The sequence below is a fragment of the Alosa sapidissima genome, chromosome 7 (assembly GCF_018492685.1).
Source record: "Alosa sapidissima isolate fAloSap1 chromosome 7, fAloSap1.pri, whole genome shotgun sequence".
Lineage (NCBI taxonomy): Eukaryota > Metazoa > Chordata > Actinopteri > Clupeiformes > Clupeidae > Alosa > Alosa sapidissima.
Genome location: NC_055963.1, coordinates 4,150,865 through 4,176,505, shown reverse-complemented (window position 1 = coordinate 4,176,505; position 25,641 = coordinate 4,150,865). Strand labels below are relative to the sequence as shown.

The following is a 25,641-nucleotide window of genomic DNA, read 5'->3' as shown; positions in this document are numbered from 1 at the left end:
GAGATCAGTCAGCCATATGCTCAACACAGACTATTCATAACCTTTAACTCTGGCTTCACTCACAATCAAACACAGACTATTCATAACCTTTAACTCTGGCTTCACTCACAATCAAACAGAGAAGGAATAATGGCTGTGTGTAACAAACAACAAAACATCAGGTTGCATTATACGCAACATACTAAAGAAATACCTTGCAAACCCCAAATAACCTAAATTCAATAAGCAGAAAAGTCCACTTCAGATAGCCATTAAGAGTTTTTTTTTTAATGCAGCATGACATTGCATAATGCCCTTTAACCTAATTGCACTGACCATCATCTCTGCTATTGGAGTTTTCGCTTACACACACACTCATACACTCATACACACTCATACACACTTACACACTCATACACACTTACACTCATACACATTCATACACACTTACACACTCATACACTCTACACACTCATACACACAGTCATACACACCTACACACTCATACACACTTACACACTTATTTACACACTCACACACACTTACATACTCACACACACTTACACACTCATACACACTTACACACTTATACACTCATACACACTTACACACTCATACACATTCATACACACTTATACACTCATACACACTTACACACTCATACACGCTTCCATACTCACACACACTTACAAACCCATACACACTTACACACTCATACAGACTTACACACTCATACACACTTACACACTCATACATACTTACGAGGCAGTGAGTGTGGAGTTGAGCACCAAAGTGGTGCGTATGCGGTAAAGCTGGGCTAGCGTGAGCTTCTTATGCTGCTGACCAGGGCACTTTTTGTTGGCTGCCTCTTCCACTGAGGCAGGGTCCTTTGTGTGCTTCCCCTGACCTCCAGAGAGCCCCATGGCCTCCATCTCTGTGCTGGGAAAGTCTACTTGTCCCCTGTGCCGTAAGCCCTGAGCTGTCCTCAACGCACGAGAAAGACTCCCAGCTGGAAGGCTGCGGGTCAGATGATCTTCAAACATCTCAGGCGGTGTCTGCTCACCTGTCTGTGTCTCCACTTCTCCCCCGGGGCCGAGCTCCGTCAGGCTTCTGCTGTGGCCCATCCTGCCTGAGGCCATGCACTCTCCTATTCCCCCTGCATCCTGCCACTGCTTAGCTGAGGCGTTGGTGGCGGCACATGGGGCAGCAGCAGCGGAGGGGTCAGTGTGCAGGCGCTGGAGGAGGTTGTCTTCAGAGCGGGACTTGTTAGCAAGCGCCTGTAGCGTCTGGACGCGCATTTGCACCGGCGGCCTCCGCCTGGGCTTCTGTGTCTGAGCCACGTGCTCACACAAGTCACATGACACTTCCTCTCCTCCCTCTGTTTCGCCCTCGTTCCTCCTCTCCTTTTGCTCTTCCTCCAGCTCAGCTATCTCACACAGCATCACCTGCTCCTCCTCCCTATCTCTGTCCATCTCCTCTCCCTCATTCCTATTGGTTGATCCCTGCAGCTCCAACATTGACTGGGGAGAGAGTGTACCATAAGCACTGTCCATGGATAAGGAGCAACTTTGTGGGTTGATCTCTGCCACACCAGTTTGTCGATCGTCTTCTGTCACGCTGGATACAAACTCCTGACCCTGGGCTTGAGGAGTCCTGTTAACTCCAGGAGCCCTTGACCCTGCAAGAACCCCACTGGGTTCCACTTCCATCACCGGCAGAGTTTCTGAAGAACCTTCAGATACACTGAAAGAACACAGTGTGGAATACAAAAAAATACTAAATTATTTTGTTCATATGAAGCAACATATTGTGTGTGTGTGTGTGTGTGTGTGTGTGTGTGTGCGTGCGTGTGTATATATATATGTGTGTGTGTCATGAGCCCTCTCACTCCACCGGGTTACCACCTTAATTGGTTTCCATTATCTTCCACTCTGCTCACCACTCTCTCTACTCAGCCTAACTAGCTCCACCTGTCCCTGCTCTGCTCTGCTCTAATTACTCTGCCAGCTGCGCTGCATTACCCACTAACCTCTCCCAGTATTTAAAGCCCTGTCTTTCAGCTCTCCTTTGTCAGATCGTCTGCAAAGCTCACACCCGGAACCTGTTTGCTCGCGCTTCTGGCTCACTCTTGTTTTGTGACCCCGGACCTGCCTGAATCTTGGATACTCTTCTGCCCCAGAAAACCAGACCTGCTTTCTGCCTTGCTACTACGAATTTGGATTTCCCTTGAACTGTACTTCTGCCTTGTTTCATCCGCCCTGTTGTGTCTGTGTTCCCCCCCCCCAGGACTTTTCCCTTAAGTTTAATAAACTTTCTGGTGTGACGCAATTGTGGTCCTCTGGTCGTCTGTCTGAACCGTGACAGTACGATCTGACCATCATGGACTCAGCGCACACTTCCCCCGACATGGAAACCGACGAACCTGAGCAACCCACCGCCATGCAACGCCTGGAACACACTGAGAGAGGGCTAGCCCGCATGAGCGGCGACATCACCTCCCTGCTTCAGGTCGGCCACCAACAGCATCAGCAGTTCCAGCAGCACCAGCAGCAACTCGCCATGATCATCCAACTCCTCCCCAACCTTACCCCAGCCACTCCGCCCACCGGCCCAGTTCCAGGCAGTCTGCCCACCAGCCCTGCCCCTGAGTTACCTGCCCCGGTCATTGCAGCCGCTGCTCCGGAACCCAAGATTGGAGACCCCGAGCGGTTCAACGGCGATTCAACCCAGGTCCGGCCATTCCTGACTAGCTGCCGACTTCAGTTCTCCTTGCAGCCAAGGACCTTCGCCACGGAAGGGGCTAAAGTTGGGTATGCCATCACTCACCTGACGGGCCGAGCTCGACTCTGGGGAACAGCAGAGTTCGAACGTCAAACCCCCGCATGTGCAACCTTCAACCTGTTTGCTGAGGAGATGCTGAAGGTGTTTGACCTGGATTCACCAACCGCAGAGGCGTCTCGTGAACTGTTCAGTATTCGACAAGGCAGACGTACAGTCGCAGACCATTCCATCGACTTCCGAACCCTGGCAAGACGAAGTTCTTGGAACACACCATCGTTGGTGGACGCGTTCTTCCATAGCTTGGCCGACTATATCAAGGACGAGTTGGTCTCCCATGAACTGCCTTCCACTCTTGATGAAGCCATCGCACTGACTGTCCGGATCGACAGAAGGATACAGACCCGTCGTCGTGAGAGGGGGCGCCAAGGTCCACCAACTACCGGCATTCGGAGAGATCCGACGGGGCTCCTGTCATCTACTGCCACTCACCCAAGTCAGCTTGACCAGTCTGAGCCCATGGAGATTGGGCGAGCCTCTCTCACTCCTGCAGAGCGCCAGCGCCGCTTCACCTCAAACCTCTGCCTCTATTGTGGAGGTGATGGACATCGTGTGGTAACCTGCCCTTTTAAAAGCCGAAGCTCACCGGGCATAGGGGGAGTCCGGTTGAGCTCAATGACCATCCAGTCCTCCGACCGCAAACCCCTGCTGCAAGTTCACCTCCGCCTCTCTGACTCAACTCACACCCTGGCTGCTCTGGTGGATTCTGGCGCCGAAGCCAACATAATGGACATCAAACTGGCACGCCAACTGGGACTGGAGAACCACCGTTTGACACCTCCTATTCCTGCCCGGGCACTGGACGGACACTTACTCGGATCGGTCACTCATGTCACAGCCCCGGTCTCGATGGGTCTGTCCGGAAACCATCAAGAAACTATCCAGTTTCACCTGCTCCCCTCTCCAGGCCAACCCCTCATCCTGGGTTACCCATGGCTCCGCCGGCACAACCCTCAGCTCGACTGGGTGACCGGGGTGATCAGGGAGTGGGGGGAGGACTGCCACCGAACCTGCCTGCTTGCTGCCGCACTACCCCCTCGGCCAGTACCCACTAACTCCGCTCCTGACCTCTCCAATGTCCCAGAATGCTACCATGGTCTCAGAGAAGTGTTTAACAAAGCAAGAGCCACATCTCTGCCCCCTCACCGACCGTACGACTGTGCCATCGACCTCCTCCCTGGAACAGCCCCTCCAAAGGGCCGTCTTTATTCGTTGTCTGCTCCTGAAAGAAAGTCCATGGAGGACTACATCAACGACTCTCTGTCCGCAGGATTAATCCGTCCATCTTCATCTCCTGCTGGTGCTGGCTTCTTCTTTGTGGGGAAGAAGGACGGATCTCTTCGCCCCTGCATCGACTACAGGGGACTCAACGACATCACAGTGAAAAACCGTTACCCTCTGCCTCTGCTCACCTCTGCCTTTGAGTTGCTCCAGGGAGCCACTGTTTTTACCAAGTTGGATCTCAGAAACGCTTACCACCTAGTGCGGATCCGGGAGGGAGATGAATGGAAAACCGCATTCAATACACCAACAGGCCACTACGAGTATCTGGTTATGCCTTTTGGCCTCACCAATGCTCCTGCTGTGTTCCAGGCTCTAGTGAATGATGTGCTGCGGGACATGTTAAACAAGTTTGTCTTCGTTTACCTGGATGACATCTTAATCTACTCCAGAAACCTGTCTGAACACACCCGCCATGTCCAGCAAGTCCTTCATCGTCTCCTGGAGAATTCCCTCTACGCCAAGGCAGAGAAATGTGAGTTTCACGTCAAGACAGTGGCCTTCCTGGGGTACATAGTGGCAGAGGGAAGTATCCAAATGGATCCTGCCAAAATATCAGCAGTCACTTCATGGCCAGTTCCGGAGAACAGAAAGAAGCTGCAACAGTTTCTGGGGTTTGCTAACTTCTATAGAAAGTTTATCCGGAACTACAGTACCATTGCTGCCCCTCTCACTGCTCTAACCAGCACCAAGCAACCCTTCACCTGGACCCCAGCAGCCGACAAAGCCTTCAGTACCCTCAAGGTAAGGTTCACCTCCGCTCCCATCCTCCAGATGCCTGATGTGGACCGGCAATTCATTGTGGAGGTGGACGCCTCGGATGTGGGAGTTGGTGCTGTGATTTCTCAGTGGGCTGCGGAGGATAGGAAGCTACATCCCTGTGCCTTTTTCTCACGTCGGTTGTCCCCCTCTGAGTGCAATTACGACATAGGGAACCGAGAGCTGCTGGCTGTGAAGCTTGCCTTGGAGGAGTGGCGTCACTGGCTGGAGGGGTCCACCATTCCATTTCTCGTTTGGACCGATCATAAGAACTTGGAGTACATCCGCACGGCCAAACGGTTGAACTCCAGGCAGTCCCGCTGGGCCCTGTTCTTCACCAGGTTTAATTTCACTCTGTCATACCGGCCTGGATCACGCAACACCAAGCCAGACGCCCTCTCCCGTCAATTCCAGAAGGATGACACCCCCTCCAAGGATCCTGTGTCGATTCTGCCAAGTCCCTGCATCGTAGCAGCTCTGACCTGGGCTGTTGAGGAACAGGTGCTGGAAGCTCTCCGTAACCAGCCAGGTCCCAGCGCTTGCCCAGCTGACCGCCTGTTTGTCCCCGAAAACCTGAGGTCCCAGGTCATTCAGTGGGGACATGACTCCCGCCTAGCTTGTCACCCTGGCTCCACCCGCACTTACAACCTGCTCGCCCAGAGGTTCTGGTGGCCCTCTCTGAGAAGGGATGTACGGGAATTCGTCCAAGCCTGCCCCATCTGCAACCAACACAAGTCGTCCTGCCAGCCCCCAGCCGGATTGCTGCAGCCCCTGCCTGTGCCCAGACGTCCCTGGTCTCACATCGCCCTTGACTTTGTCACGGGGCTGCCCCCTTCAAGTGGCATGACCGTCATTCTGACCATAGTTGACCGATTCAGCAAGATGGCACACTTCGTTCCCCTCCCCAAGCTCCCAACCGCCAAGGAGACCGCCCAGGTGGTCCTGGAACACGTCTTCCGGATCCACGGACTGCCAAGGGATGTAGTTTCTGACCGTGGCCCACAATTCTCCTCCGCCTTTTGGAAGGAGTTCTGTCACCTGCTGGGAGCCACAGTCAGTCTGACTTCCGGATTCCATCCCCAATCCAATGGGCAGTCAGAGCGGGCAAATCAGGAGCTCGAGAAGGCACTGCGATGCATGACCTCACGCAACCCCCACTCCTGGTCGCAGCAATTGACATGGGTGGAGTACGCACACAATTCTCTGACCTGCTCTGCCATCGGTATGTCCCCCTTCCAATGTGTTTATGGATACCAGCCTCCTCTATTTGCCAGCCAGGAAGGGGAGGTTACTTGCCCATCTGCACTTGCTTTTGCCCGTCGATGTCGCTGCACCTGGTCACAGGCCCGAGCCACACTCCTCAGATCCGTTGCCAGCTACACTACCGGGGCCAACCGTCGGAGAATTCCTGCTCCCACCTACCATGTTGGTCAAAGGGTGTGGTTGTCATCGAAGAACCTGCCACTCAGGGTGGAGTCGCAAAAGCTGGCACCTCGGTTCCTTGGCCCATTCCCTATTGTAAGAGTGATTAGCCCAACTGCTGTCCGGCTCCAACTGCCTAATTCCATGAGGGTGCACCCCACTTTCCATGTGTCTAAGATTAAGCCCATTCATGAGAGTCCGCTGGTCCCTGCTGCGCCTTCTCCTCCTCCTCCACGGCTCGTCGATGGTGGTCTGGTTTACACCGTCCGCCGCCTGCTTCGGTCCAGACGGAGGGGTAGGGGTCTCCAGTACCTCATTGACTGGGAGGGCTATGGACCTGAGGAAAGGACCTGGGTCCCGGCTAGTCGGATTGTGGATCGGACTCTCATCACCGCCTTCCACCAACGGCATCCTGATCAACCTGCAATCCGTAGGGGCCGCCCCAGAGGGGTCCCTGACCGTCCTGCCCGCTCGGCTTCCTGTCCTGTGCCTGACCCTGTCTCGGGACCTGTCCCATCTCCCGACCACGACCCTCCGGCTTCCTCCGAGGATGAGGACGTTCACTCGGACCGTTCGGAGGAGTTCTAGCCCTCCTCCGGCTCCCCTCCTCCCGCCCGGCGTGGTGTTGCTCTTGGGACTTCTGGGGCCGTCCCTTGGGGGGGGGGGGTTCTGTCATGAGCCCTCTCACTCCACCGGGTTACCACCTTAATTGGTTTCCATTATCTTCCACTCTGCTCACCACTCTCTCTACTCAGCCTAACTAGCTCCACCTGTCCCTGCTCTGCTCTGCTCTAATTACTCTGCCAGCTGCGCTGCATTACCCACTAACCTCTCCCAGTATTTAAAGCCCTGTCTTTCAGCTCTCCTTTGTCAGATCGTCTGCAAAGCTCACACCCGGAACCTGTTTGCTCGCGCTTCTGGCTCACTCTTGTTTTGTGACCCCGGACCTGCCTGAATCTTGGATACTCTTCTGCCCCAGAAAACCAGACCTGCTTTCTGCCTTGCTACTACGAATTTGGATTTCCCTTGAACTGTACTTCTGCCTTGTTTCATCCGCCCTGTTGTGTCTGTGTTCCCCCCCCCCAGGACTTTTCCCTTAAGTTTAATAAACTTTCTGGTGTGACGCAATTGTGGTCCTCTGGTCGTCTGTCTGAACCGTGACAGTGTGTGTGTGTGTGTGTGCGCGCGTGCGCGTGTGAGTGTGCGTGTTTGTGTTTTTAAGTGAAATTGTTCAAACATGCACACATATATACAGTATAAAGTACTATAAAAACATAAATGCATATTTAACATATTCATGGTTAGTATATGATGGCTTGTGTGTGTGTGCACCTGGTCTGGTGAGCCTGCCGCTGCTGAAGGGAAGGGGAGCTGGCTGTAGAGTTACTGCTCTCGTCTTCCTCTGCCTCCTCCTCTTCCTCCAGCTTCTGTTGCAGGCACGCATGTCTCCGCTGAGCCTCCTCTCTGCGTAGCCGCTTCAACTGGTTCTGTGACACACACACACACACACACACACACACACACACACACACACACACACACACACGAACACACAGACACACACACACATTAGCACACATGAACAGACACATACAGTATTAGCACACAAAGCTTGGGATTACTGAGACTTTCAGAGGGAACTTTCACTGATGCTCCTACCTGTACATTACAGATAGCTTCTATCCAGCTTCGCCCCTGGGTGGCGCTATTGGCCTGGAAGGAGTAGGCAGCCACAGCAATTTTGAAGTCGTTGAGGTAAATGAGCACAAATGTGCCTTAAGGAGACATAAGATTGTAATACATGGGTGAATTCCAGAGAGGAAAAGCCTTATAAAGGAATCATCCTTTTATTTACAGCACAAATAAAATGTGTTTCTCACCAGGATCTTTGAGCTCTCTGCACACAACATTGTGTATGAGAAGGGGCTGCCTGATAACCTTTACTTTCTCCACACGTTTCACAGGCTTAGTGATCAGCAACAGGTCCGTGAATAGAAAACAGTACACCTCCATCTAAGGGATGGACAAACACACACACATCCACACACACACACACATTGACCCTTAGAGTCTGGATATGCATCACATGTCAGTGTCTGGATTCTGATTTTGTTGTTCTCTAGTATAAGCATAAGCATATATACTCTTTTGATCCCGTGAGGGAAATTTGGTCTCTGCATTTATCCCAATCCGTGAATTAGTGAAACACAGTCAGCACACAGTGAACAGAAGCACACACTAATCCCGGCGCAGTGAGCTGCCTGCAACAACAGCGGCGTTCGGGGAGTGGTGTTTTGCTCAAGTGCACTTCAACCGTGCCTACTGGTCAGGGTTCGAACCGGCAACCCTCCGGTTACAAGTCCGAAGCGCTAACCAGTAGGCCACGGCTGGCCACGGCTGCCCAAGTGGTTTGTTGTTCAGACCAGAGGTTGTAAAGTGAGAGGTTGCAGTGGTCTGTTGTTCGGACCAGAGGTTGTAAGGTGAGAGGTTGCAGTGGTCTGTTGTTCGGACCAGAGGTTGTAAGGTGAGAGGTTGCAGTGGTCTGTTGTTCGGACCAGAGGTTGTAAGGTGAGAGGTTGCAGTGGTCTGTTGTTCGGACTAGAGGTTGTAAGGTGAGAGGTGGTCTGTTGTTCGGACCAGAGGTTGTAAGGTGAGAGGTGGTCTGTTGTTCGGACAGGTGAGAGGTGGTCTGTTGTTCGGACAGGTGAGAGGTGGTCTGTTGTTCGGACAGGTGAGAGGTTGCTTTGCTCACCTTGCTGTCCTTTCCCTCCTTCATGCGCAGTGTCCCCTCCAGGTGCAGCTGCCGAGTCTCCTCTAGGGAGGTGTCCATCATTGGGGCCATCAGGTCAAGGCGACTGAACTCCCGCAGTATCTGAAAAAGTCCACGTGTATATGCTATTCATGTTAACATTTTGCCAACTGGACAAAATGACTGATATCTTTAATATCTATTTATAGAATATTTTACATTACATTACATTACATTTGGCTGACGCATTTTTGACCAAAGTCACTAACAACATGGTAACAGATTAAGTTTTAAAGTAATTCTCTCAACAATTTAAAAACGGTAGAGTACAGTAAGAATAAGTGCATCAGTGAGTGCTGTTTTTAAACAGTTGAGTGTCAGTTCAAGACGGCTGGTAAGTGCTAGTATCAGCAAGACTTGATTATTTTATATTTGATTAAGATATGTTTTGCTAATCATTGCTTAGATTGCAAGAGTGTTGTGAATGGCTTCTGTGAGCAGTAAATGTATGTATTGGTTGAGGCCCAGTGGGTGGTGCAGGGGTGGGTGGTGCAGGGGTGTATGCAGTGGGTGGTGCAGGGGTGTATGCAGTATCAGGAGGCCCAGTGGGTGGTGCAGGGGTGGGTGGTGCAGGGGTGTATGCAGTGGGTGGTGCAGGGGTGTATGCAGTATCAGGAGGCCCAGTGGGTGGTGCAGGGGTGGGTGGTGCAGGGGTGTATGCAGTATCAGGAGGCCCTCACCCGCTCCACCTCTTCACTGTTGCCCTCTGTTGTTTCGTAGGCCTCCATCCGAGCAGAGATAGCAGCCAACTTCTGCTGCTCCTGACGCTGATGCATCTGAGCATCCACACTGTTAATGAAGCCCTCCACACACACCACCTGCGCACGCACACACACGCACGCACACACACACACACACACACAAACACCACACACGCACGCACGCACACACGCACACACACACACACGCACGCACACACACACACACACACACCACACACGCACGCACACACACACGCATGCACACACGCACGCACGCACGCACACGCACACGCACACGCACACGCACACACACACACACACCACACACGCACGCACACACGCATGCACACACGCACACACACACACACACACAGACACAGACACAGACACATATACACAGAGAGAGAGAGAGAGATTCATACATCAGCTGTCTTGTGCACACGCCCACACTCTCTCTCTCACAATCACAAAGCCACATCACTTTCTTTCTCTTTCTTTCTCTCGTTCTTTCTCACTTTTCAACATCCCTGTCCCTCCCTCCCTCACCATCCTGTTGAGGCCGTCTCGTGCAGCCGGGTCGTCGGTCTTCTTCAGAATGCTCTTGAGCAGAAGAGGGTACTTGGTGAGTCTCTGATGAGGCTTCACCAGCATGTCAACAAGCTTCAGACGGTTGCACTGCTTGTGCGTTTCAGCCCACTGTTCAACACACATCAAAACAGGAGGTTAACATCACACACACACAACCCCCCCCTCTAGACACACCCACACTCACACTCCCATTCACTCTCACACTCACACTCCCAAGCATGCGAGTACTTACTGTTACATAAATCCTAAACAGCTCATTGTCTCTGAGTAAGGTGCGTATGTTCTCCATACACGCCTCCTCCTCCATACAGTAGCGGATGTAAGGCTGGAACCTAGAGGCAAACTACACACAGACAAGTACCATACCAAACACACACACACACACACACACACACACACACACACACACACACGTGATTATTCATCCACATGAATATGTCATTACATACAGTACATGTATGTGCTTTTAACAAGCCATTAAGATGTCAAAGTGTAAACATTCATGCATTCTATAATCTGACTGTGTGCGATGTGGGGTAATGTATGTGTTGAAGTGTAAGCATGAGTTTGTATGTTTATGTGTGTGTGTGGTGTGTGTGTGTGTGTGTGTGTGTGTGTGTGAGAGTGTGAGTGTGTGTGTGTGTGTGTGTGTGTACGACGTGTGTGTGTATGTATGTGTATATGTGTGTGTGTGTGTGTGTGTGTGTGTGTGTAGCATGTGGATGACTATGTATGAGCGGGTCTCACTGTTCTGAAGCCTGTCTGCAGGTCTATTGGGTTGAGTGGGGTTCGGAGATGTCTGGCTTTGTCAAGTGCTGGCTGCATGACCTGGGTCCAGAGCGTTGTGTGCACCCGCACTAGGTCCTGCACATTACTGAAGAGATGCACTGGCTCCACTTCACCCAGGAGCCCGCTGTCCTGCAGGTTCAGTAGCCCACACAAGAACAACTGCCCCAGAACATACAAAGAAAAGGATTCAGCATAAAACCCTGCCAAAGAACACAGAATAGGCCACAGCATAGAGTTCCATTTCAGACCACTCAAATGGTCCCAACATAGAGCTCCACCAGAGACTATGGTGAAGACACAGCCCACAAGCTACTTTAATCCGGCACGCAACACCTTCAAGGGGAAAACTCTCTCACTGTGTTATGTAAGCAAATGGAGAGTCCACATGGATCCAAGGCTTTTGCTGTAACCTTACAACAGAGGGCGCTGTCCTCAATTGAAATTGTGCTAAAGAAACATTACTCGTCTTTACAGTCCTGGAATGACTGACTTAACGATGTTTGATTGGCATGACTATTACACACTATAGTGGCAAAGAAGAGAAAGGTGTAATAAAGAAGACATCTAACTATTGGTGATCAGTGTCAGTTCATTTCAATACGAAGCAAGCCAAGTTATGCCACAAACTAGTCTTTCTTCAGTATGTTTAGGCATGTCTGTGTTAAATAATAGAAACAGCGGTGATAGGAGGCTCCAAGACAATTGACAAGATTGCTTTATAAACGTAATTATATATTGTAATTTCAGGGTATGCCAGATTGACATACAAAGCTTGAAATCAGGCCTTCAAACAGGCTGGCAAGGACAGTGCCGCCACTCCCACCACGCGCATCACACACTGTGCGTAGGGCACCAAGGGACAGAGGGAGCTCCCAGATTTAACCAATAAATAGCAGCTTTACTGCAAACTGCATTTCAATCTTCCTCGATAACGTTTGCAATGTCACCATGTTACATGCAAGGATGATACTTTTTGGGTTCTCTCCACCACGTAGCAGATCTACTTAATTGGGAACGCATCTTGTGCGCGCAGAAAAGAGACCAGGAAAAACTCATATAACCATTCCAATGACTAAAGCTGTGAAGTTCAGGTAAATTAAGCTAAACAAACTGCATAGTTCCCCTTTAAGAGCATTGTGTCTACACAACTTTCCAAATGATCTTTTCAAATATAGAATCTTTTCTTTTCAAATGATCTTTTCAAATATAGATCTCCATTCAAATATAGCCTATGGCTAGTCCACAAACTCTAACATTGTTTGTGTCACATTTAGCACAATATTAACAATAAGCATGATATTAAGTTGGTATAAACAGCCTTTGGAAACAGAAACATTTAATGGCATGGTGCTAGCTACATTTTCTGTTTGCAATTAAAAGTGATATATGAGCCTGGTAGCCACCTAGCTATATGTGGAATGTGGAATGTGTTTCAATCAGCATATCTTGTGCTTCATCATTTAAATGCTTAGTTTAAGGGAAAGACATTATTGAAGACTTCAAGACTCACCAGTCCCATTACACAAAGGCAAAGATTACTTATCATATACTAGTCCCTTTTCCAAATCACAGTGAGTGCAGCCTACAGTATGTCATAATGCCCTGGCTCTTACAGTTTATAACAGGTCAGTAGGCTAGAGGGAACCAGGTAACTGCTCAATCTACTCCAGTCTCATCTTTGTTGCCTTAATGATTTCCTTTTAAAAGCTTCTTATATTAAAAAGTAGATATCAATTATCAACAATGATAAGTCAGCCAGAACCTGCCACTCTCTCTCTCCCTCTGCCACTCTCTCTCTCCCTTTGCCACTCTCTCTCTCCCTCTCTCTCGTGCCCGCTCAGATACTGTAACTCACAGATAAGTGGAGAAGCATAACGTTCAAGTTAGATCTTAATGGAGATTTGCGAGAGAATCTGAAATGCTGCTGCTGGTGCATTTTGCCATTGTAAACATTCTCTAAGAAGATTAAAAATAAATGAGTTTACAGTAAAGCTATTGGCTACATTTTGGTGGCACCTCCCTTGGTGCCCTATGCACAGTGTGTGATGCGCGTGGTGGTAGTGGCAGCACTGCTATCAATTTAGCTCAAACAAACAAGGCATGTGAATAAGAGCAGGCAAAAGGACATTATGAGAATGTAAAGACTCAATGCTCTTAAACTGACAATACAGCAACTTGCTTAGGGCACCGAAAGGGGCAGCAGCGGCACTGGGCAAGGGTAGGCATACTGTACTTTAAAATAAGCATTTGGCAAATCAGCATCAAATGTTTTGTGTTTCATTCAGCCATTCAATGTGTGTCCTGTGCTTTACTTCATCAATGTCAGAATGGCCTTCTGGAGAAATATGTTTTCAACCCCTGTCTTAGCACTTTAGTATTTCTAATCATGTAACACCCATAACATGGTGAGATTAGAACAAGGAGAACAGTATAGTCTGGTATGGAAGGAGTTAAACGTACATCTGTGATGACTCTGAGTTTTTTGATGTAGGTGACCTCTGTGTGTAGCAGCTCCCAGATGGCCTCTTGTTGGTGGAACTCCCGCCTGCTCAGCGCCTGCAAACCAACACACAGCCACTAACAGTGAAGAGCAAGGAAATGGCAACTTGTGTAAACAGGAGTTTGAGTTGATGATGTGAGTCTTGCGATCATGTGATGTCATGTGAATGTATGGTAGTGTGTGTCTGTGCTTGTGTGCTACCTCTGGTTGGTCTAGTAGCTCTTGCCAGCTTTCCTCCATGTTCAGATTGCTGTCCTCCTCCCCCTCCCATGAGTCCTGGTGGAAGGCAAGCTGAGGGGGGACCTTTGGTAGCCCATAGTGCGAGTATGAGTGGAGTTTGTGCTGGAGCTGTTCCACACGGTCCACCTCCTACCAAAATACACAGGATTTATTATAGATTTACTGGATGCCTTAGCTGATGGTTGGATTGTGATGGCAGACACATACAGTCACACACAGACAGACAGACAGACAGACAGACAGACAGACAGACAGACACACAGACACACACACACATACCGGTACATGCAACCCATTCCTCCTCACAAACAATGTTTCTGGAAAACTGTGTGTTTGCAGTTTTTTTAGCCATAAAGTATAATAAACGGCATTCTCACTGCTGCTCATTATTGTTGCAACATTAACATTTTTAGATGGAAAAACATTTGAACATTTTTAGGGAAAATACAAAAATGTTAAGGCATGTCAAATGACTGCAAAAGTGACTGACAGTCTGCAGGCTCCATTAAATTGGGATGACATTCTTGTTGAGAAATGCTGGTTTTACCTTAAATCAATCTTAGGCAAAAAGTATCACTTAACTAGCCTATAAGGAATCAGAGTGACAGATCAGGGAAATTGAGATGGCTGTCCCACCTTGCCAAAGGTTATATTGCTGGCACCAAAGAAGCCACTGAATCGGCTGGCAGCGCGGTTCTTCCAGCTCTCAGGCCCTGGAATGATGGCAGGAGGCAGAGAGCCACCCAGCTGGGCCAATGTGTCTGGGGGTGGGATGTTAGCATCGCCAAGAAACTCTGTCATGTTCTTCCTGCGGCGAGCCTGACCCTGAAGTGTGCGAGAGAGAGAGAGAGAGAGAGAGAGAGAGAGAGAGAGAGAGAGAGAGAGAGAGAGAGAGATTTATTTTGCAATCTTGAAAACCACAAAACATATGCCTGATTGCTGTTATTGGATTTCAGCTCAGACAGCTGTCTGTTTGTCCATATCTCATCAGGCGGTTTCACTCAATTTAGACCGACAAAACTCAGCAAATCAGACCTTATCTGAATCTGAAGTCATCAACATAGGTGTTCTGCATTGAGTTCTCCAACTCTGTTTATATTACAGTGTTTACAGATTTTGATGACTGCCATTATGCGTGCAGACAATGACGTCTCTGGCTTTAGTTTGGAGGTTAAAAAGTTTGTACAGTGATCTGAACAATTGTGAAAATCATAGATAAACAGACAGGTCCACACAGCAATGAATGTGCCAGGGATGGCAGTGAGGAAGCATCTCTCCTTCCCTTTGACAAGTCAATAGTACACAGGCTAGGGAAATGATCACCATCTCTCTTGGGCAGCCGTGGCCTACTGGTTAGCGCTTCGGACTTGTAACCGCAGGGTTGCCGGTTCGAACCCCGACCAGTAGGCACGGCTGAAGTGCCCTTGAGCAAGGCACCTAACCCCTCACTGCTCCCCGCATTAGTGTGTGCTTCACCTCACTCTGTGTTCACTGTGTGCTGAGTGTGTTTCGATAATTCACGGATTGGGATAAATGCAGAGACCAAATTTCCCCCACGGGATCAAAAGAGTATATATACTTATACTTATGTCATGGAACTGTTCCCATACAGTAGATGCTACAGGGTTCCAATTAAGCCGGAATAGATACCTAGTAGTTATTAAGTAGCTATTTATTATCAGTGAGTCTCTTAAACTCTGTGTAAGAAATTGTGACATGAGCAGCCGTGTTGCATGTACTTAAATGTACTTATGCTTTTCTGAACTATTTTAAAAAACAAATTGACCTAACAACATGACCTATAGCTCTGAAGTCACCCATTGTTGCCCATTTAAAGTAGACACAGCCCTGTCCTACTCCTAACCCCAGTCAAATCAAGTCAATTTATTTTTATAGCACATTTAAAAGCAACAGCATTGCACCAAAGTGATTTACATAAAAAATAAGAAAATATTAATAGGCCAAATAAAGAAAATAACAGATGTAAAATCTCAAAGATAACAACAGATGGCCCTTGTATTAATACTAATGAAAATAAAAACAAAAATGAAAGAAAATGACAAGGAGTTAAAATAACAGAGAAAGAAAAAAAAAATTGGGGGAGAGGTGAAGGGGTCAGGTAGTGTTAAAAGCTAGGGAGAAGAGGTAGGTCTTTAGGGTGGATTTAAAGCTACTGATAGTGGGGCAGGATTTGACATCATCAGGAAGCCTATTCCAGAGCTGGGGAGCATAGACAGAGACCGGGGGGCATAGACAGAGAGCGCTCTGTCACCTTTAGATGTAAGGAATGAAGAAGGATCAGAAAGACACTGGGAAGATGATGGAAGAGTGCAGTTTAGCCAACACTGGGAAGATGATGGAAGAGTGCAGTTTAGCCAACACTGGGAAGATGATGGAAGAGTGCAGTTTAGCCAACACTGGGAAGATGATGGAAGAGTGCAGTTTAGCCAACGCTGGTGATATGGTCACGTTTCTTAGATCCAGTTAACAATCTGGCTGCAGCATTTTGGACCAGCTGGAGTCTATTCAGGGTGGATTTAGTTAAACCTACATATAGTGAGTTGCAGTAATCAAGCCTTGAGAAAATAAAGGCATGGATAAGAATTTCTAAATCACTGAAAGAGAGAAAAGACTTAAGCTTTGCTATCATTCTTAGCTGGAAAAAGCTTCCCTTGACTATTGACTTGCTTATTAAAAGTCAAAGATGAGTCTAGGAGAACACGGAGGTGGATACTCCACCATTTGGGGAACTACGCTCATTTCCCACCTCCCCTCGAGTTAAACTATTGATTTGTACCTTTCTCCAGTTCATCCAGTATCAGTATCAGTGCACTTACAAACTTTCTAATGCCTCGTTATTGGACTAAAGGTCATAGTTGTACTATTGCAGAAGTTGCGTACCATTCAGGGCATTATTAGTGGGGTCATTTACGAGATAAAAGTTGGTTCCATCACGACTGCAGAACGTCATTAGTTTCTGACAGCGCTACTCGACCAGGGCTTGACCAAGGGAAAAAAGGTTCTGGGAGGGTGTTTGGCTCGGGGTCATGGTGCAAAGGACCCTAGGGTGAAATTACTCCGAACCATCGCTTTAATAAAGGAATTGAGAAACATCTCACAGCTTTCTGTTGTAGCAGGCAGAGAGGATAAAGTGGAAGGAAGATTAATGATAGAATTAATTAATTAACAACACTTTAGGTCTGTGAGCATTATTATTAATAAGCTCAGTATAGAAATCTGCCTTTGCTGCTTTGATTGTGTTTTGATAAGCCTTAAGAGAATCTCTAAATGCATCATAGGAGACCTGTAGTTTATCCTTTTTCGCTCCACTTTCCTGCAATCTGAGCAAACAGGTAGTGGAATAAAGCCAAGGAGTAGTTGACCTGTTGGACTTACACCGCATTTGTTTTAAAGGAGTCAAATAAATAACCAAATGGAGATGGAATAAGGGACTCCGGGCCAGAGGATATCAGTACAGCACAGCATCTGCTACCATCTGCACTAACATGCGTGGCAGGGACATCTCGGCTCTATGAGGTCCAGGTGAAATCAAATGAGAAGTTAATGATATTAAATGAGTCCAGTGGTCCATGTTTAAACACTGAGATTGGTTTATGGATTAAGAATATCTAAGCCTAATGGATTAAGAATATCTAACCATAAATGCAAGACTGGAGTTGACCACAATGGAAGAAATACACACTGGGCCTCATGCAGCAACATTCTCTGGAATTTCTTATATATACTGCTCAAAAAAATTAAGGGAACACTTACAGTTTTCCACAATTATTAAAATACATTTTTTGAAACCTTTCACCCTTTTCTCCATTCTCAAACTACATTAACAGAATGTCTGACAGTTCTTGCAAAATAAAACACTCGCCTCAAAAGTTTTACTTGTGCTCAGAGCCAAATAGTGTCAGAGTACCAATCCAGTGTATGATTGAAGGGTTCCCTTTATGATTGAAGTGTTCTCTATAATGCAGTATATTTTGTCTGCACTTAACCCGCTGTACTGAATGATGAATCCATTGGAAATTGGAGGAGAGTAGCTGGTTGTTTGTTAATGTCATGTGATGTTGTGCCATGTGATGTGTCATGTAAAGATATATCAGTTTTATAATATATCAGTTTTATAATACCCATTAGGTGGAGAGCTGTTTCTATGACATACAAATACATCAAAGTATTCAGAAAATTGAAGACAAATTTGCTACTTTGCTAAATCTACTACACTACAAAATGTACACTTCTGCAAACAGAGATTGCCATTGTTTTTTAACTTTATACAATCAACACAGAGTGAAACTGACCAAGCCATAACGTCCCTGCAGCTATGTTTAGACATGTCTCCACACAGCCAACCACTGAAGGAGAGGGATTTCTGTTGGGGAAAGGACACAGGTGGCAGGAACTACAAGGTCTCTGGGGACAGGAAGTAGACTAGGATAACTACTCAGTAATGTATATTGAAGTAATCATGTCACTTGGTTGAGAGAGGAGTATTTTTCAGATACTGTCTGCTACGTAACTGAACAGATATGTCAGTGTCCAACAACCTTTACTTTCCAAATGAGGTAAAATGAAGTGTCCCATCAAAAGAAAATAATCTTTTAAATAATGTCCTAACAGTAGTAGCATGAGCAAATTGCTATTCCCACAGAGAAACCTACTCACCAGAGCTGAGAGCGGCACGTCCAATCCAGGAGACACCATTGCAATCCTTCAACAGACTTTACCCTTAGACCTGCAATTCATGATCATGTCCATATATTGTTCTCTCTAGCTAAACTCTAGATAGGTGTTATAATCACAGCCTAATCAAATGGCGTGGAAAGCAACAACAACAACAGTCTTTTTCAGGTTTCCTGCAGTAACCCTCCAGAATAGTGAGAGACTCCTGTCCTTGCTCACGCATTCCTACTCCTGAAGGTGAGACTAGGAAGGCTGAGCCAACACTAGCACATAGCTCACACGCACTGTCCCATTGCTACGGTAACTAGCAGGATATCACCCCATTGAGTGAGTTGGAAAGGGGGGTGGGGGTCAAGAATACAGGAGGGACTGAAGCAAACAGCTTGCAGGGGAGACCGCCCCTTTATAGGCACCCATCATTGACTCCCTCTCAGACTTCTTTCTGTCTGCCTGTCTATTGGTCACTCCCTGTCCTCTCCTCCTGCTTGCCCTTGCGTGGTTAGTTTGAATCACTTCTCTCTGGTCACCTATACTGTGGTCATTTGGGGCTTTTGTTGCCTCATGAAACACAGCCTTTTAGTATAAGTAAGTATAAGTATATATACTCTTTTGATCCCGTGAGGGAAATTTGGTCTCTGCATTTATCCCAATCCGTGAATTAGTGAAACACACTCAGCACACACAGTGAAGTGAAGCACACACTAATCCCGGCACAGTGAGCTGCCTGCATCAACAGTGGAGCTCGGGTTCCTGTCTTCTCAACTCAGTGATCTCCATTGCTCTGTTTAGAGCAGAGAATATGCGGTCACTTCACAAACTGACTTTTGAACAAACGTAACTCTTTCAACATAAAGCCCTTTAAATGAAAACAGTGAATACTCAGTTCTCACAGGCTATCATGGCTGGACAAATGAAGTGCAAGAAAAGTGTCTTCATGTACTCAGTGACAGAACAGTGTTTGGAGAAGTTGTATCAAATCATTCCTACAAAAGACAATAGCTTTCAATAATTTCCCAAATATAGGTGGAGCATGTAATACAGCCTTGTCCATGTGACAAGCTTTTCGCAAGAAGCAAACAGAGGCCAGAGAGATTTCAGCTTATATCTGCCAGCTTTGATAAAATGAAGTTGATTAAGTGCTCCACCAATTCTCTTGTTATTTTTGGCACTTTTGGAGACATTATGTGAAAATAAACAAGCGTATACTACACCAAACTATGGTACATATAGATTTCCTGAGATCATATACAATATAAATCAATCATGACAACAGAGTGAACCCTGGCATGTTACTGAGAGCCAAACTGCCCTTGAATGGGTGTTCTCAGTGAGGGGGAAACTCCTAAAACAACACTGACAAACTAAAAACACCCCATCATTCAGAAAAAAAAACATAAACAGGGGTTAGTAAAATAACTACTATGCACCAATATTCTGTCACTCTCACACAAATGCAAACACATAATCCAGAAAGAAAGTGATGTCAACCATGTAATCTTCACACCTGTGTATGCTCTTGCTATAAAATACATGTAGTTAATCTGGTGAAATGGATATTAGCCTACAACAGAAACCAAGAATCAATGGCTATGACAGAGACAAGACATCTGGGGGAAAAATAGGGCCAAAATATCAGCTTAATAACATTAAATTGCTATACATGATCTTATCACCTGCACCTAAAACCCTCATCTGACAAAAAATACCACTGAAGTGTGTGGTTGTTTCACATCTGATAAGAGGACCCCCTTGATCAGGCTATGATTAATTATGGGAAACATTATGGGCACACACTTACTCCCATGGATAGGATAAGCTTAGCTGTCTAGAAAAATAACATTATCAGAAAGACATGCAAATATACAAAACATCTGAAAGCAGCTCCTACTTGCCTCTGTCCCACTGCTCCCACTATAACGGTCCACGCAGTGTGACTGTCCTCTCCTGCCTGCTTTACTCTTCAGTCTACACATTCCTACCTGTTTGTTTGTATTTCATCAGCTCTAGCACAAAGACCCATTGACGGGACACAGAAAGATTAATCAGTGATCAAAACCACTCCCTTGTTGACACTGCATATAAGGATGGGAACTATGTCTCACTACTTATACTACTGTTGTAACTCTTGTGTTGTGTTGATTTGCTGATACACTTTCCACGTTTTACTCACAAAAACTGTCTTCCTTCAGCCACACATCGATTTCAACAACATTTCTCAACTTTGGACAAACTGCAGTTATTTGTTCTAAATGGATTTCTGCTACAGCCAAAGCATAGCCCTTGGTTTCATCTGTCATTGCCAAGCTAGCATATCTCAGGATTCTGCTGAGCCTTAGCTATGTTACATCACTGTTGCAAACTATTCCAAATGCAGTGAAACAGTTCAAAAAACTTCACGTCAAGGGGGCGCTGGTGGCACAGCTGGCTACAGCACGTCAGCAGACATCCCAACTTGCAAAAAGTCATTTCAGGGAGGCATCACAAAAAAAAAAAAAAAAACTTTAGCCTATACAATAATGTCAGTACAACAAATAAGGAAGGCCTGATAGAAATTGTGAAAATAAAATATGTAGATTTTGGTAGTTTGGTCTTTTCATGTAGCCTTGGCAACTAGCCATCTAGTAGGCTATAGGCCTGAATAATATGCACATGAATTGACACTTGTTAAACTCACCTCAACTAGCCTGGGTGTTCCCATGCTGCCTTGCGCGCGATTTGATTCACGCTGCTAAGGCAGCCTGGAGACCATGGAGCAAATTTTCGCCTGAGATAGGGGACCAATCACAGATCAAGGGGGAAAGCAAGACAATGATGAGCTATGCACAGACGCATTTGATAGACATCCGTGGCACCCAATAAACGGATCTGGGCATTTTTTTCAAATACGAGAAAATTAACGTTTGGTTCCCAGACCACGTCTCATTGAGAAGTGGTGGCGCTAGCCAGGCTACACCTCAACATGTCTTTTGCAATCATTTAACCCGCTGTGGGCAATGCTAAAGTCACTGTTTACAAACAGTGCAGCGTGCAAGACTAGGTCCATCATTATGTTTTACTCTTATGAGACAAGGGTAGCCTACACTTTGAAATGGGTCTTACATTTTCCTTTTTTTGAGGCACTGACTCTACCATGACGCTCCTGTTTCTACTGAACTGATTAATTAAGTTCGGGAGAAAAGACATAAAAGCCCGCCTACACTGAAAACTGATTGGTTGATTTAGCGAAACAGGCCAATCAGGATGCTCTCTGTCTTTGATGCGCTCAGACACACACGCACCACCTCTCTCTCTCTCTCCCCTCGTATGCGCGCTACACTCAGATGCACACACGGTCTCGCATGCGCGCTCTTGAGCACTCTAGATTCCAGGAGAATAGAGCTGCACAGTCGATGCCGGATGTAAAAATTCAATGCAATTTCTCGATTGACAATTGCGGTATAAGACATAACAACTTAACTGCACGTGGTAGACTTAAAACCAGCTACGGCTGTATTAATCGATTGTATATGCTCCTATAGACACCAAGAGTTCATGGGGCACTAACCTTGTTTTGAGATAAATGTTATTCGCGATTATTCGCGATCTCTTGGGTAAGTACTTCATTACCCACACTCCTGAACAATCCCACAATCCCACAGTTATGCCTCTGATTGGTGGAAAGGCCGTTATGGTCATAGTTTGAAACTTTTTCAGCGGAAAATATTGACAAAGATGGCGAAAATCTTAATGTGATTAAAAACTTTCTTGACGAATATTGGTACTTGTATCAACAAGGATTGGGGTTTATACATCACACGAACTTAGTCAGGGCCAATACACTATCAAATAGACCACTGTAAATGTTAGTTTAAACACTCAAACTTTCCAGGTAGCCGACAGGCTAACCTTTAGCATTTCCGACATTGTATGTCATTACATAATGCAGCCAACATTAGCCTACATGCTGCAACACAGGTACGAAATATATTATGTTTTAGTGAGTGTCCAAAGGGGTAAAAAGGCACTTTAAATCGGGTCACATTATTGACTGTTCTGTGTCCGAGAGTCAGTTTGTGGGTTTTGTAAGGGCCAGGACCTACAAAGTTGTGGTGAGTTAAGCAGGGAGGTTGGTAACGTTAATGCTGCTAGCAGTGCTAGTTAACATTAGCTAGGCTACTGTAGCCTTCATACTGTATGATTCATATCAATCATTAACCTAGGAATACTTAATGCATTTAATGAACATTTTGTGTAATAATTCACGGCAAATTAATAAACTGAATATGGTGGTCCAAGAGCAGACCATGCTCCAGTCCATGCATCAGCCCGACTGAGCAGTGATGACAGCATAGGATGAGTCAGATAACGTTATGAAGCACTGCCGTTAACGTTAACCGCGTTCACACACACACACGATATAAAATACACGATGATAAATATAAAATTCAATATCAAAACACTATTATTTACACGATTACTCATGAAATAACTGCTATTACAGTTTTTTCTGAATGCTTAAAAACATTTTTTGTAACTATGGCTTTTTTTGCAAAACTCTACACACAAATGGCAAAACCACTCACTGAGTTCGCAAAACTAAAAGCACAAACACTGCTTTGCACTCAGTTTGCAATTTTGTAACACACACTTTGCACAACTGTAGGCACAATGGCTATTATTTACACTATTTTGCCAACTCTCTGGCACACTTTCTCATGTGAAAACTGTTTTAGATAATTAGTTCACTTTGCAATCAGCCTAAGCACTATAAATAAGCCACAGGTAATGTACAATGGGTACGATGGAGTGAGAAGGAAGAGTGAGAAGAGAAAAAAACAGACAAAAAAAACAGTCTACATGTGGGGATGTTGTCATGTCAGGCCTGGATACGTCATTCCAGAATATATTTTTCCCGGTGCCTTGGACTAGGACATTGCATGTGATGTAGACAGAATTTTGAGAGAGACGACCCGATGTAGACTGATTTGTTTTGTCTCAGTGAAATGCTATTTTGTGTTTTGACTTGGAAAAACACACTTGTGTTTGTTTTGATGTGTGTAAATACTGTAAACACTAATACTTGAAGTTGGGATCCCTGTATGTTTACAGAACTATAACAAAAGTATGACCTCAAACTGACATAGTCTACCTTGTGCACAGAGAAAGCAAAAGCCAGATGTGTTTTTTATTCATACCATCAGTGTGTTGTTGGCACATTGTGTGCTTACTATTGTGATGGCTTGTGTTTACTGTTAGATACGAAAACACCATTTTTACGAAGGTGTGAAGAGTTAAGCAAGGTGTGTTAGCTTTTGCAAGAGAACTACAATGTTTTGCTGATTGGGTGAGAGGTTTTGCCATTTGTGTGTAGAGTTTTGCAAAAAAAGCCATAATTACAAAAAATGTGCTTAAGCAATCAGAAAAAACTGTGACTGCACATTCACTATATAAAAATCACTGTTTGGAGGAAAGGGTTCGCGTGCTGTTGCCGGTTGGAAATGGCAAAATAATTCGCGCCGATTTTGCCTATATTACTCAGTGAGGCGCGGTGGTTTATGGGATGAGTAGTTCCTTCGCTCGGAAATGAAAATATCTACACAGTCTTGTACCTTTGACTTTTTTTGGATTTTCTCCTCGTTTTTTCACTCGAAATGATATGTTGTATGCTTATGAGTTATGCCGTAGCTGGTTAGCCTAAGACATGCTGTAAAACTCTTTAGATACGGATTTTTCCAAATGTCAATGGGACAAATGAATGGGAATCTTACATCCGGCACCTAACCGCATTTTGGCTGTGGGCGGGACTGTGCAGCTCTATTTGCGGGCGTCAGGGAGCCGCTATCAATATGCGGGAGACTCCCGGAACTTCCGGGAGACTTGGGATGTCTGCGTCAGCACCCATCCCACATTCAGGTGTGTGTGCCCACAGGGACCCAGGTTTAGGTTTGACCCAGGGCGCTAACATGAGCACACATCTTAAAGTGTAAGTAAAAAAATGTTCTCATTATAAAAAAAACTCACAGGCTCCATAGGTTCTAAAGAGTGCATCACAATAGGTAATTCAACCAAGCAGAAGACATAGACAATCCCAAAAAAGACATAGACCATACATAGACAATCCCAATTGATTTAGTTAGCTGTTCAACAAAAGCAGGGAAAATGCATTGCCAGTGTCTGAAATGATAGCCAAAAGCCTATTAACCCAAATGCAATAACATATTGTTGAGAGAGACACAGACAAATATTAGTGAACTGATAAAGTATGGAAAAACATTAAAATGACCGATCAAGTTACATTTAGTTAACAATGCTAGCAGACACTTTTGTCCAAAGTCTTATTTTTACTTATGTCTAGTGTTTGTGTGTGTATGTGTGAATGCTTTGTCATTACATAAAAAATAAAGTGTATCTCTCACAGGGTCTCCTTAGCCTCACCTGAGTTGGCAGAACTGGCAAGCTCTCAGGGACAATGTGCAGCAAATCCCAGCTACGCCAAGATGATAGTCGACTGAAGCGCACCATGATCTCAAAGTGGCCAGTGATTGGCCTTGTTCTACCTTCCCAAATAACACTTCAAGCGTCAGAATAAAATTCACAGATATGGTGAAATGAAATCCTGTATGAAATTTGTTAAAGGACTCTGAATATGTAGAGCCCTTTACAGAAGCATGACAAAGTGGCCCTTCTGACACCTCTGTATGCTTTAAACCCTAAACTGATAACAGCACAGGCTGCATGACCCTAACCTGATAACAGCACAGGCTGCATGACCCTAACCTGATAACAGCACAGGCTGCATGACCCATTTCACTGCTTTCAACTTTTTGTCTCTCTCCCTCACTTACTCATTCACACACACACTCTCTCTCTCTCTCTCCCTCACTTACTCATTCACACACACATACACACACACACACACACTCTCTCTCTCTCTCTCACTCACACACACACACACACACACTCACACACACACAGACAGACGGACACGCACACACTCTCTCTCTCTCTCCCTCACTTACTCATTCACACACACTCACACACACACTCTCTCTCACACACAC

At 46.2% G+C, this 25,641-nt stretch overlaps 1 protein-coding gene and 1 long non-coding RNA gene across 4 annotated transcripts in view; one reads left to right on the top strand and one right to left on the bottom strand.

The window, feature by feature from the left end:
• The window catches only part of plekhg5b (pleckstrin homology domain containing, family G (with RhoGef domain) member 5b), an 82,296-nt gene that overhangs the window by 2,727 nt on the left and 53,928 nt on the right, over positions 1-25,641 (bottom strand). For 2 of the 3 annotated variants that reach the window (XM_042098854.1, XM_042098855.1), the window contains exons 8-19: positions 14,543-14,731; positions 13,868-14,035; positions 13,627-13,722; positions 11,125-11,325; positions 10,610-10,720; positions 10,336-10,485; positions 9,769-9,906; positions 9,032-9,151; positions 8,160-8,292; positions 7,939-8,054; positions 7,612-7,766; positions 742-1,722 (exon numbers count right to left, since the gene is read on the bottom strand). In XM_042098854.1, the coding sequence (XP_041954788.1) occupies positions 742-1,722; positions 7,612-7,766; positions 7,939-8,054; positions 8,160-8,292; positions 9,032-9,151; positions 9,769-9,906; positions 10,336-10,485; positions 10,610-10,720; positions 11,125-11,325; positions 13,627-13,722; positions 13,868-14,035; positions 14,543-14,731 (2,558 nt within the window). Of the gene's footprint in view, positions 1-737; positions 1,723-7,611; positions 7,767-7,938; positions 8,055-8,159; positions 8,293-9,031; positions 9,152-9,768; positions 9,907-10,335; positions 10,486-10,609; positions 10,721-11,124; positions 11,326-13,626; positions 13,723-13,867; positions 14,036-14,542; positions 14,732-25,641 lie in introns of those variants that run through there. The other variant, XM_042098853.1, reaches the window with a different exon arrangement.
• LOC121713899 lies at positions 22,510-25,143 on the top strand. Its single transcript, XR_006032975.1, has 3 exons — positions 22,510-22,555; positions 24,510-24,563; positions 24,999-25,143. It is a non-coding gene; the product is annotated as an uncharacterized LOC121713899 (long non-coding RNA).